General features: G+C 45.7%; 1 protein-coding gene across 1 annotated transcript; it reads left to right on the forward strand.

Annotated features, from left to right (window-relative positions):
• Window positions 1-10070: 10070 nt before the first annotated feature.
• RNF186 (ring finger protein 186) lies at window positions 10071-11211 on the forward strand. Its single transcript, XM_003783837.2, has one exon. It carries the CDS (start codon window positions 10164-10166, stop codon window positions 10839-10841), a length of 678 nt encoding a protein of 225 aa, XP_003783885.1. The 5' UTR covers window positions 10071-10163; the 3' UTR covers window positions 10842-11211.
• Window positions 11212-13933: the final 2722 nt, after the last annotated feature.

Here is a 13933-nt window from a genome sequence, read left to right on the forward strand (position 1 = left end):
TTTTTCTGGCTATATACTGTGAATGAAATGATATATTTTCTTTACGAATTAACTCTTTCATCATTATAAAATGTCCTTTGTCTCCACTAACAATAGTTGTCTTTAAGTCTCTTTGGTCAGATATTAGCATAGTCAGTCCAGTTCTCTTTAATTTACTAATTAATGGTATATCTTTTAACCTATTTATGACCTTAAGTCTAAATTGTATTTCTCATAGATATTATATAGCTACATCATAATTTTTATCCTGTTATCCAGTCTGTTTTTAATCAGAGTATTTAATCAATTTATATTTATTGTAGTTGCCAATGATATAGGATTTATGGCTGCCATTTTGCTATTTATTTTCTATATGTCCTGGTTTTTGTTCTTCTTCTCCTCTGCTACTGCTTCTTTTGGGTTAAACAATGTTTTCTAATGTGTTACTGAAATTCCTTGTCATTTCTTTTTTTTGCAGGTTTTTTTTTTTTTTTTGGCCAGGTATGGATTTGAACCTGTCACCTCCAGTATATGGGGCTGGTGCCCTACTCCTTTGAGCCACAGGCACTGCCCCCTTGTCATTTCTTTCACTACATATATTTTCAGCTATTTTCTTAGTGGTTGCTGTAGGAATCACTAATTTTTTTTTAATTTTTTGTAAAGGTGGGGTCTTGCTAGGTTGCCCAGGCTGGTCTTGAACTTGCAGCCTCAAAAAAATCCTCCCACCTTGACCTCCCAAAGTCCTAGGATTGCAGGTATTAGCCACTGCATCCAGTCTGGGATTGCAATTAACATCTCAATTTGTGACCATCTAGTTCAGATTAATACTAACTTCAATAATATATAAAAACTTTTCTCTTTAATACCTCTATTTCCTTCCCTCCTCTTTCTGCTGTTATTAACATGCAAATTATATCTGCATACATTTTGTGCCCATCAACACGTTTGTAATTATCATTATTATTATTATTTATTCTGATTTTTTTGAGACAGAGGCTCACTATGACACCTTTAGTAGAGTGCTGTGGCATCATAGCTCACAGCAACCTCAAACTCTTGGGCTCAAGTGATTCTCTTGCCTCAGCCTCCTAAGTAGCTGGGACTACAGTTGCCCACCACAATGCCTGGCTATTTTTTGTTGCAGTTGTCATTGTTGTTTAGCTGACCCAGGCTCGGTTTGAACCCGCCATCCTTGGTGTATGTGGCTGGTGCCTTAACCACTGGCTATGGGCACCAAGCCACATTTGTAATTATTCGTATGCAGTTGTCTTTTCAATCAGATAGTAAAAAAAGAGTTACAAACAAAGTCTACTTATATAGTTTGTCATGTTCCCCTACGTAGCTACCTTTACTGATGTTCTTTATTTCCTCATGTGGATTCAGGTTACTATCTAGTATCTACTATTTTGTGTCTAGTAAACTTCAAATTTCAGCCTAAAAGTTTCTCTTCAGAATCGTTGTCCCCTCTCCCCCCAGATCAGCTATTCTCATAATTTTTAAAACATTTTAGTTATCATAATTTTCAATTCCAAGTTATCTATTTGTGTCTTTCTTTTATAATTTCTAGCTTTATATTAACAGTCTCTATTTGGGCTTGGCACCTGTAGCTCAGCGGCTAGGGCACCAGCCACATACACCAGAGCTGGTGGGTTTGAATGCAGCCTGGGTCTGCCAAACAACAATGACAGCTACAACGCAAAAATAGCCGGGCATTGTGGTAGGCACCTGTAGTCCCTGCTACTTGGGAGGCTGAGGCAAGAGAATCGCTTAAGCCCAGAAGTTTGAGGTTGCTGTGAGCTGTGATGCCACAGCACTCTACCAAGGGTGACATAATGAGACTGTCTCAAAAAAAAGGTCTCTATTTGGTAAGACATTGTTCTCATACTTTATCTCTTCATACATATTTTCCTTTAGTTCTCTGAATACATTTCAAATAATTGATTTAATGTCTTTGTCTAGTAAGTCCAACATCTGGGGTTTCCTTAGGGAAGAAACCTCCTGGTTCCTTTTTTTCCTGTGTATGGAAAATACTTTCTTGTCTCTTTATGTCTTATATATTTATATTGAAAGTTGGACATTTTAAGTAATACAATGTGGCAATTCTGGATATCAAATTTCTCCTCCATCTTCAGGGTTTCCTGGTGCTATTTGTTGTTGTTACTGTTTTTATCGTTATTGCTGCTGTTGTCTACTTCATGACTTTTCTTAAACTACTCTATAAAGTCAGTATCGTTTGTTGTGTGGGGCCTTTTCTTGGTAAACTTAGTAGTAAGCCAATTAATTGGACTATGACTGTGCCACTGCACTCCAGCCTAGGCAACAGAGTGAGGAAAAAGAAAAAGAAAAAGTAAACGAATAATATATTTTAGGCAATAAAGTGCCTTCTAAAGAACTTAAGGGAAATTATTCTGACATCTGCAATTTACTTGGAAATGCATGAAAAATAAGATGGGTTGATGGATGGAGGGATGAATGGATGGTTAGATACAGATGGTTATCTTAATGGATGGTTATTAGACAGCAAGTATAATAGACTATTGATGGTTGAATCTAGGGGGTGCATAAAGTCAAACTTCTTTTAACTTTACAGAATTTTCCTCCTTTTTTATTGTGATAAAACACCTATAACATAAAAATTTACCATCTTAACCATTTTTAAATGTGCAGTTCAGTGATATTAAATGCTTTCCTAATGTTGTTCAACCATTACCCCCATCCCTCTCCACAGCTCTTCATCCTGTAAAACCAAAACTCTATACTCATTAAACAATATAACTCCCCAATCCCCTGTCCTCCCAGCCCCCAGCCATCACCACTTTACTTTCTGTCTCTATAATTTTGACTTCTCTAAGTGCCTCATGGAAATAAAATCATACATTAGCTATCTTTTTGTGACTGGCTTATCTCACTTAGCATAACACCCTCCAGTAGCCCATGCACTCAGGACCCTCTCTTGCTTCCAGATGGGTGTCTTTTTCACAGGGGGACTATGCAGAGCCCACAACTGGACATTTTTGAAGAAACAGAGAGGCCAGTTTGGCAGCCTCCTGTCATTGGGCTGATCACCCCAGAGAGTAGTTTAATGGATCACAGACCATGCTTGGGAGGATTAATTCTCACATGGTCCAGTGGTCCAGATCTCAGGTCTGTGCTCCCTGGAATGTGGCGAGCCGGGAACAGGTGCAGAGGTGTTCTCAGACAGGCTCATGGCGTCTCCAAGCCTTCACTATCCAGGACAGCATGAGTCGAAGGAGGCGGATGCCCAGAAAGCCAGAGGCTATGACAAATCACACACCCACACTCTCCCCCCACCGCTGCCTTCTGTCCTATATTTGCCACTTATTTCTCTTTCTTTCTCACTTCTTTTCTTCTTTTTTCTACTTCTCCTCTTTCCACAATTAAAATTATTTATAAGGAATATATATAAGTAAAATATAAATACAAAAATCAAATATCAAGCATCAGGAACAAGTAGGCCATAAACTAGGATAGGAAGTATAGACTAAGAGGATGAAGATGGAGCACAGCACCACATAGCAAATATGATATTTTACAGTTGCCATGGTTGAGCTTCCTGGTGGTCAGTGCAAAAATGGGTAACAGAGTCCATTATATGGTTTGGAATATCTGAGTAGCATGGGAGGCCATAATCTGTCATCAGACGAAGCAAAACTCTTCTTCCAGCACTTAACCCCTGAAGAAAATTTTTTACATGCTGTATTTAGGTGACACTAAGTACTGTCATGTACAGTGTCCCTGGCCACATCTTGCATACAAATAGAGTAACAGGTTTCATGACCCTATTTCCTGGAGCATCCTTTGAAGGAAACCAACAGAATAGTCCCAAAATACAACTCAGTGAGAGCCTTTCTTTTATTTTTGAGAGAGCTTTACTTTGTTGCCCTCAGTAGAGTGCTGTGGCATCATAGCTCACAGCAACCTCAAACTCTTGGGTCCCAGGGATCCTCTTATCTCAGCCTCCCCAGTGGCTAAGACTATAGGTGCCTGCCACAACACCCAACTATTTTTAGAGATGGGGTCTTGCTCTTGCTCAGGCTAGTCTTGAATTCGTGAGCTCAAGCAATTCACCTGCGGTGGCCTCCCAGGATGTGAGGATTACAGGCATGAGCCACCACGGCCAGCCTAGTGAGAGCAAAAAGCACAGAGCAAAATGCAAATTCCCAATAGTTTGTCTTGATCCAACAGCATTTCCCAAACTGTGTCCCTCAGAACCCTAGAGTTGCGTACTGCATTAATAAATTTTTTATAAGGATTAAGCAAATAAAGATAAAGTAAGGATTAAACAAAATCAAAGAGGTGTTTTTTAACTGCAGGATTTCTAAAAGCTTTTCACACTCTAGTGTCCATTGTGAATCTCTAAGGTCAGGTGAAGGATGGATTATTTCCCAGACTTATTTGCCTATGGAACCCTCCTCTGCAACTACCCCAGTTTTTTCAGAAATATCTTTTAGAAATCACAGAAAATGAGAAATGCATGAACCACACTCTGAGAAATACAGGCGGAATGGAGGAGCTCAATGCTGCCAAATAAAATTTCTTTCAGCCAGATGTTTGCTAAGGGTTGACCATCTGATGATTAAGGCAGTAATGTCTGATGGGGCCCAGACTTCAGGTGTTTTGCTGTGTCAGAGGAGGGTGGACCCGTCTATGCTCTTGATTAAATAAGAACAACTCTCCCCCAATTTTTTTTTCCAGGATTAACATTCTTAGTCCAAACAATTGGAGGATGGAATAAATTGGTCACAGAGAATAAAGACAAGAATATCTCACAACTTATGAGAATCTGTCTCTGATTGGGGGGGTAGGTGTGCCCAACTAGGGGTCTGGGTCAGGTGCAAAGATAGGATTTCTTTTGCCCACTGGCTTAGCTTCACAGAGTTGAGGGAACAGTTAAGCATGGGATTGTCAAAACATGCAAGATATGTCCCAGGAAATGACCAGAAACCAAGAGCCCAACCAGAAGGAAGTTAAAGAAGTCTAAGCTAAAGCCTGAACCAGAGCTTGGCCAAAAAGAAAGATCAGGGAAAGACAGACAAGTCTAGAGACGGCACCGGGAAACGGGTAATAGAGAAGGGTGGGGAACCTGAGGCATGGCATGGGGCCACCTGCGGCCTTCTTGATCCTTCAATGTGGCCTTTTAATGGAATGTAAATTTTTTTTTTTTTTTGCAGTTTTTGGCCAGGGCTGGGTTTGAACCCGCCACCTCCAGTATAGGGGGCCAGTGCTCTACTCCTTTGAGCCACAAGCACCGCCCTGGAATACAAATTTTTACAGAACAAATCAGATAATGAACGCTGCATTCTCTGATTGCTGTAACCTTAGGCGTAAGTGCACTGTGATAGTTCTGAGTCGAACAAAGGGTTTCTTCTACGGCCACTTAGCTCATAATTCCAGCCTTTGTGGCTTAAATCAAGTTCACCAACAGCCAAGCATGGATCTGAGTTTGGGATCTGAAGCACTGCCAAAAAGGCAGATGGAGAAGACAGCATACATATAGCATTTTTGAAGGGGCCAGAAGTGAAAAGTATGCGTTCAACCGAGGGTGCTTGCCACTGGGCTGCTGACAACAGTGAAAAATGGAAAAGACCCCTGAGAACTGATGAATTAAAATAGGGTACATTCATTTAATAGCACACTTATACAACTTTCAGAAATGATTTCAAATACATTAATGATTTCAATTTCCATTCATAGGGAAAGAGCTACATCGATGAGCTATTAAGTAAAAATAAAGATTCCCCAAACGCAAGTAGTAGGTTCTCGTTTTAGTGGAGGGAAAAAGCATATTTGTGGAAGTCTGCACAGAGAGAAATCTAGAAGGAAATATGCAAAATTAAAACTCGTTCCCGGTGAGCCATGAGATCACTGCTGTCTTTGTGTTCATCAGGACTTCTATTCTTTTTTTAACGATCAGTATGGATTTTTTTTTTTTACGTAGTTATTTTTAAGCAGCCAGGAAAAAAAAATAAAGAAAATGAAATGCAATTTCCCAACTTGCTGCAGTTTGTGCCTGAGGCATTCCCTATCTCTTCCACATTGTCTTTCTCTCGTGTGTTCCTTATTTTCTCACTTGCCATTTCAGCTCCAGATCCTACTTCGGTCTCCCCCTAAATCCACACTCAGAGGCAGGAGTTCTTGGAGGGCAATGGGGGCGTAGGCTGCTGGGTTCTGAGAAGCACAGAGGCAGGAATTCTGGGACAAGAGTGAGAGCTAAGACCCTTGCCAGTCAGCCCAGGGCAAAGAGAGGAGTGGAGAGCAATGGGCATTTTGCAGGAACCCGGCTCACCATGTCCACTGGAGTGTGGGGTGAGCATGGGCCGACTAAGGACTGAGGCCAGGGAAGGGCTGGAAAGTCTGACCTCGTGACATTACTACCCCTGACTCCTTTCTCAGCAAACTTGATGTGTGGCCTCAAGTGCAGAACAGAAATGGCTCTGTAAGGAGATAGGTCTGGGGTGACCAGTATGGTATGATTTCTAAGCTGATCCTTCTCAACAGAACTCTGGCTTCCCCACTTGCAACTGGGTGTGAAATTCTACCCTCACTGGAGGCTGTGAAAAGTCACAAGATGGAAAAAACCTGCATTTCAAGTGGGAGAAGAAATCATTTTACTGAAAATTAATGAATTGCTCTTTGTACAGCAACGAAAGCAAATCACTATGTTTTATTTGGAAACTTGGAAGGATTTATTTATGTTTTGAGATTCTAATATTACAGCAAGCATAAATATATTATGGAGAAGAATGTGAAATCTACATGAATCGAACATTTTAAGTCTCCAGAGACCCTGTGTACTTCCTCGGGGACAGATCTGCTTCGGGATACACCCCGACTCTGCCCCCATTCACTCCTCAGGGAGCCTGAGCAGGTCACCAAACAGATCACCACCTTCACTGTATCCGAGGGAGGGAGGGATCCATTACACCCAGGTCAGTTACAACCTGAGATGCATAAATTACGGAGCCTCCTCTGAGCAGGTTTTAGTAGGTGCAGGAGGATCAAGTAATCTTAAACAAAATGTTACTGTCTCCATCTTTAAAATTTTTACTGCAGAGTATTCCAGGGGTGTGCACATTTTTTGATACATAATTCACATTTGTGCAGTTAATGTTGTGTGTGCATTATGCCCATTGGGTGTGAATTAAAAAACTGAGCTTCCACAGAGTTGAAATTCTTGCCACATAGCTAGTGAAGTGACAGGAGGTGGATTTCCAACTATAAAGTCAGGGCGGATGATAGTTAAAGCAAGGCACCGTTAGGAAACAAAGTTGTTCCCAAGCCCAGCTGTCAGGATGAGGAAAACTGGAAGGCACATACAGTGAGAAGGGACCATTTCTCAGGGGTGGTGACAAACAGAACTTTCACGTTCTACTTTTTTTCTGTGATATATGTGTTGTTACAACCAGTATTTTTTTTCACAGTGGCTTTCCAACAGTGTCAAAAGATTAATTTTTAGGCAGTAACCCCAAGAAACCCCCTTTGGTCTGATTTCAACCCTGCCTTCTGACAATCTGGCTTCCCACTGAGCTGGCTAGCAGAGAGGGGGGCACTGGCCAAGCCAACATCACCGTGAAAACCATCTGATTTTCTATTTCTCATTATAAATGAATGTGGTTCAACTAATTTTTTCTTCTCCTCCCATCCCCAATCCTTCCTAGGATCTAGCAAACAGAGAAAGGAATATTACACAGAGCAAGCAAAAGCAGGAAAAAAAAAAAATACAGACTCTTTTATCACAGTAACCCACAGGCATGAGGACGCTCTGATGGTCTCTCAAGGCTTAATCCTTTGTTGGAGGGAGCTAGTAAAGTCTTTTTTTCTTCATCCATTGCTGCATTACTCAGAATTCTTTTGCTTGCAAGGGACAGAAATCTAATTTGAACTGACTTAAGAATAAAAATTGGGGTAGATATTATAGGTTAGTATATAACATAACATAACGTAGGAAAAATCCAAAGTTGGATCCTAGCATCAGGCGTGGCTGGATCCAGGTGTTCAAACAATGACTCTTATATCTTTTGTGCTGACCCTGCTCTTGGGTAGGTTCTCTGCACCCTGTGGTCCCGGCAGCCCCAGAGTTCTATCCTCTAGCTTGGAAAACCATCAGAAAGAGAAACTTGTCCTCAAGAGTTCCAACGGAAGCCCCAGAATTGAATCCCAGTGGCTTGGCTTAGATCACTGCAGACAGCAGGAGGGAGTATGCTGATTGTTCTGCCCAGAATCCCATCAGCTTCCATCCCTCAGAGCTGGAGAGAGAACCACTCAGCACCGCTTCCCTCCCCAGAACCCCTCAGAATGACAGTGGGGAGCAGTGGTTGCCCTAAGTGAAAACAGGCCACTGTTACCTCAAAAGGACAGTGGACCTGGGGAAGGAAAGATGCCCAGTGCTAGATTGGAGGCACCCATCAGATTGCTCTAGGGGAAAATGTGACAAAGAAAAAAACTGATGTCAAGCCAAAGGGTGAGGAGAAGAAATGGAATGGGACAGTGCAGGGACTGGATTTCAGAAACAGAGGGGCCTGGGGCAGGGAAGAAGTGAGGGTCATCGAGCGGCCCCTTGGGTGAGGGCAAGAGCTGCATCAGAGGAGTAGGTCCCCGGGGAACCCCTCGACAGTTGGTACAATAGCAAAAGACCCCTCGCCCGTGCTTCTGGACTCTGAATGGACCGAATGAGATGTCTTTTGAGAGAGTAGATGTGCCACCCCACCCTCGACATGCAGGACAAGGTAAAAGAGTCACGTTTTCTTTTCTTTTTTTTTTTTAGGGTGAATTTTTTTATTATTAAATCATAGCTGTGTACATCAATGTAATCATGGGGTACAACGTGCTGGTTTTATATACAATTTGAAATACTTTCACCAAACTGGTTAACATAGGCATTTTCTTAGTTATTATGGTTTTTTGTTTGTTTGTTTGTTTTGCAGTTTTTTTGGCCGGGGCTGGATTTGAACCCACCACCTCCAGGTATATGGGGCCAGCGCCCTACTCCTTTGAGCGACAGGCACGGTCCCACCAGGAGTCACATTTTCTTCACTGCTATGATACTCAAAGTCTGCCCATCCTGTTAGCTTGAATCACCTGCACGGAGGCCAGTTTTGTCGCCACCAACCAACAAGATTGATTTCCACAAGACGGAGAACCCGACCTTGGACACTGATAGATTCCACCAGGTCCTGCCCTGTGGAAGGCCTCTTGGCAGGCAGCCAGCAGGCCTACGCTGACCACACCCTCCCATTTGCCCCCAGGCCTTCCCGGGAGACCGGGAATGAGGACCCTTTAGCTCAGGGCTTGGCTCAGAGTAGGCCCACATAAACCACAGCGGTTCCGAGTGCTGCTGGGTACTTGGCATGCCAAGCACACAACAAATGACCCCTGTTACTAGGTACATGCAGTGCACGGCCGGGCACCAGTGGCCAGGGATGCTCATGCTTCAGTGACTGTTAATCCAACTGTGCGGCTGTAAGGAACTACACGCAGCAGCAGGTGTTAACTCCCCGGGGGCCATTTGGGGTTTTGTTTTTCTGTGTCTGGCTGGGCTTTCTGTCCCTTCCACTCAGAATGCTTTTCTCATCACTACTCTCTTCTCTTCTTCATCACTCCTCCTTGCCAGTGTGCTCAAAGCATGAACAAACTTACTTCTGCTCATTTCAGCATCCAAAAGGTTTTGTCTGAGACCCGTCCACGGCAGCCTTTCTCAAAGTGGGGTCCCCGATCTGCTCCATTGGGATCACGAGAGTGTCTGTTAACTGTGCAGATTTGTTGATCCTATCCCAACTCAGCCTCTGGGCTTGGGTCTGGAAGTGTGAGTTTTTAAAAGGGTCAGGGGGCCAGGCAGAGTGGGATCCTGAAGCATCTCAGAGCTGGAGAGCCACAGCTCTGTGGGCACTGGTCAATTGCCCAGCCCCAGCAGGAAAGGCCTGACTCCCCAGGCCCTGCCCCCTTTGGCCCTTCTATCAGGCAATTCAAAGTCTCCAGACCCATGAGTTACTGATTAACCCTAGGTTTCGAGGAAAGAAATAATAACAACCGAAGGGACGTTGCAGGCTAAGAAACAAGCTGGGCGGCCTTGGGAGAGAGCAGAGCAAGAGAGCTGTTTTCAGCAGGTACCAGCGCTACCAGCCCAGGGGCTGAGCATCCACATCCCACCGGCCCCTGTGCCCAGAATGGCCTGTCCTGAGAGCCCGAGACAGCTCCAGCCCATCTCTGCGGGAGCCACCACCACCCCAGCTGCCGGCCCCGTTGCAAGTCACCGTGGCTCCAAGGAGTGGGACCTGGAGTGCCTGGTGTGCCGGGAGCCCTATGGCTGTGCCCGGTCACCCAAGCTGCTGGCCTGCCAGCACACCTTCTGTGCCATCTGCTTAAAGCTCCTGCTGTGCGTGCAGGACAACACCTGGTCCATCACCTGCCCACTGTGCCGCAAGGTCACTGCTGTCGCTGGGGGCCTCATCTGCAGCCTTCGAGACCAAGAGGCACTGGTGGAGCGACTGGCCCAGCCACACCTGGAAGTGCAGCTCTGTCCTCAGGAGCTGGTGGATCCTGCCACCTCCACGGTGGGGCACCCCAGCTCGGCAGGAGAAGACGAGCAGGATGCAGAAAGTGCCAACCGAGCTGCAGCCCGACGCCTGGCCGTGCACCTGCTCCTGCTGGTCTTGCTCATTGTCCTCATCCTGCCCTTCATCTACCCAGGCGTCATCCGGTGGGTGCTTGCCTTCATCATCGCCCTGGCCCTGCTGATGTCCACCCTCTTCTGTTGTCACCCCAGCCAGGGCAGCTGCTGGCCCTCCCCCAGGACTCTCTTTTGCAGAGAGCAGAAACCCAGCCAGATCTCTTCCATTGCCTGAGTCACGCTGACCAGGCAGCCCCTTTTGCCTCTTGGGCCCTTTTGTCCGCCAACAAATAGGGTAAAGGGCTGTGAACTGAGACTGGCTCCCTCAGGAAATCACATGCCAGCTGGACTTGTAAGCCAGGATGGCCATCTTGGGTCAAGAACTTGTGCCTGGACAGTAGGCTTGCAGCTGCCCTTGGGATAGCACAGCTAAACCACAGCAGGGTAGGGAAGGAGGCACAAACTTCCTGTTCCTCTCCTTCCAATGCTCCCGGTTTTTCTTTACATAACTTGATGAAAGTTTTGCAGTATTGACCCTGGTGCTCAACAAATAGAACTGGGACTCCTTTTTATTTTATTTTATTTTATTTTTGGTTTGTTTTGCAATGTATATAAACTGGTTTTATTTTCTTGCTTTGGTTTGGTTTCTTGTGTTTGGGGCCGTTTATTCACATTTCTGGCTGTTACACGTTTTCCCTCCTAGGAAGCTGGAGCCCACAGGGGAGTCCTCCCGTGCTTCCCCTGGAACTGCCTATCCCAACCTCACCAATGCCCTGGCTGCTCGGGTCTGCCCTTCAGTTGCCCCAGAGGTGGAGGGAGAGAAGGCGTGTGAAGGGATGGTACTTCGGATGCTGTTGAGAGAGGGGCACATTCAGCCCGCAGAGTTGGGAAGGGGTAGAGAGAGTGGACCTGGGAATTGCTCCCAGCACCCCTACCAAAAGTCCTGGCTCCAGGCCACCAGGCCCTGACTTTACCAAGGACCCTGGGGTTACAAGGACTTCCCTCCACGTGGAGCAGGTCCAGGTGCTCATCTAGTGCACAGCCCCAGAGCACTCGACCCACATCTTTATAGATGTTGTTTTTCCTGTTACTGCATCTCAAGTCCCATATGAGGTTCTGTCATAAAGATAAGAGTCCCCATAAATGCAACGGTCTTCACCAATAACCCCACCTCTCCCACCTCACCCTGAGAGTCACAGTCATTGAAAGGATTCCTTGTGCCTTCTCCCAACAATTTCTGCTTGTTAATGTGGGGGAGGCATCCGCTGGAGGTTGCCAGGGGCAGGCCTCAGCTGGGGGTTGCATGGGAGTACAGGGAGGGAGGGGATGACCTGTTATTTCCCTCCAGAGGCCTCTAATTGGGAAACAGACTTGAAACCTGCTCAGGCCCAGTGTGTTGTCCTGCCCTCTCACTCTCTGCTCCCCCTGGCAGGAGGAGAGTCATAGCCTGGACACCCTTCATCGGGACTGTGCCTTTGCCAGGGAGGGATGAGAGAACTTTGCCAACTGGAGCATGGGGAGTTACCCTGGCTCAGTGGTTAAGAGTTGTCGAGAAAGGCCTTTTACCTCTTTCAGTCTCCTTTTCCCCAAAGTGAGGGAGTTGGTCTGATTATTCATTAAAAAAAAAAAAAAACTCTAAAGCCCTAGGGCTGAGGCCACCAGCAGAGCCAGAACAATGGTTCATACTCCCTGTAGACCCAAACAAAGAGAAATCAAACTGTGTGTGCGCAACTAGCTATTCCTAAAATCTGGGTGCTTTCATGTTTTCTTCTAAGGTACTTCTAGGGCAACTCTGACACCCATGCCCTTGGCCTTAGCAATGGGTGGTGCTGAGAGGGGGCGTGTGAGTGCGCGGGCATGCACAGACCCATACTTTTAAGCCAGACCAAGTGGGCCTGAAGAACGTCCTGTCTCACAAGGATGAGTAAATGGGGAGGGTGGCAGGGCATTTCCTGAGCTAGCCCCAGGCATGTGGAGTTTAGGATGGCTGCCAGTGGGATAGGAAAGGAACATTCTCTCCCTACTCACTCCTCCACTCCCATTCTCTCTAGTTCTTGAACAAAATCTCCACCAAGGTTTTAGTTATTAATGACAATACCATTATCTATCATAACCATGGTGGGTGAATGCTTATCTGGTACTTACTATGTGCCAAGCATTGCATTAACTGCTTTATATGTATTATTGAGTTAACCTTCACACCAACCTTATAGAGACCATGGTTATCCCTCTTTTTTTTTTTTTTTTTGGCTGGGGCTGGGTTTGAACCTTCCACCTCCAGTATATGGGGCCAGTGCCCTACTCCTTTGAGCTATAGGCAGTCACCCAGTTATCCCTCTTTTACAGAGGAGGAGTCTGAGGATCAAAGAGGTGAATACACCTGCATAAAGTCGCACAGCCAGCCAAAGCCAGAGCCCTTCCCCCACAAGGAATTAACCCCAGGCTCTTTCCGCCTCATCATGGGTGGGCAGCTCCAAACAACCAGAAGACTGCTCACTACTTGTGGTCTTGTCAGGAATTCCATGGAAAATAGGAAACATCCACAGCTCCCAGGTTCCAGCAGTCAAGTGTTCAGAGAGGCCAGGAATTCCAGACCCTATCATCTATGCCAAAGAAAAGAGAATTATAAAATGGGACGGCTCTCCTGTAGAGTTTTGCCACTCAGCCCAGCCTCCCCTGCAGGGAGCTAGGCCAGCTGGAACATTGGAGGCCTGAGTTGGAGACCTTCTCTGCCCCTTCCTTGCTCTTAAGCAGGGCATTTTACTTCCCTAAACCTAACTGTGAAAATCAGAAAGGCCCCTACAATAGTGAATCTCTTATCATTCCTGGCATGCAATGGATCCCCAACAAATGTGCCCTCCATCCCTGGACAAAAGTGTTCTGACACTGCAATTTCCCCCTGCTTTGAAGCCTAGCTGGTCCTGAACATCTTCGTCCCCTAGGGATATGGGAACAGAGAGCCCCAGAAGCTAGTGTCAGCCCAGACCACCCAGGGAGGGAGCAGAGGAAACTGCAGAGCTGCCAAAGGATGTGAGTGGAAGAAACCAGAGAGCCAGCTCGGGATTCAAAGACAAACTCTTGACCCAGTGTATGACAGGAGGAAGTTATAAAACTTCTCTGAGCTTTAGTTTGCTCGTCATTAAAATGGGGAAGGGTGGCACACCCCTCCCAGGGCCTCCGGGAAGATCCAAGGTGCTACTGGATGAGATTCCCATGTCCAGACCAATGGATGAGATCCAAGGTGCTACTGGATGAGATTCCCATGTCCAGACCAATGGATGAGATCCAAGGTGCTACTGGATGAGATTCCCATGTCCAGACCAATGG

The sequence above is a fragment of the Otolemur garnettii genome, unplaced genomic scaffold (assembly GCF_000181295.1).
Source record: "Otolemur garnettii isolate 467f Iridium unplaced genomic scaffold, OtoGar3 scaffold00009, whole genome shotgun sequence".
NCBI lineage: Eukaryota > Metazoa > Chordata > Mammalia > Primates > Galagidae > Otolemur > Otolemur garnettii.

Coding starts and splice junctions, on each gene's coding strand:
- RNF186 (XM_003783837.2), top strand. CDS start 10,164: ATGGCCTGTCCTGAGAGCCCGAGACAGCTCCAGCCCATCTCTGCGGGA.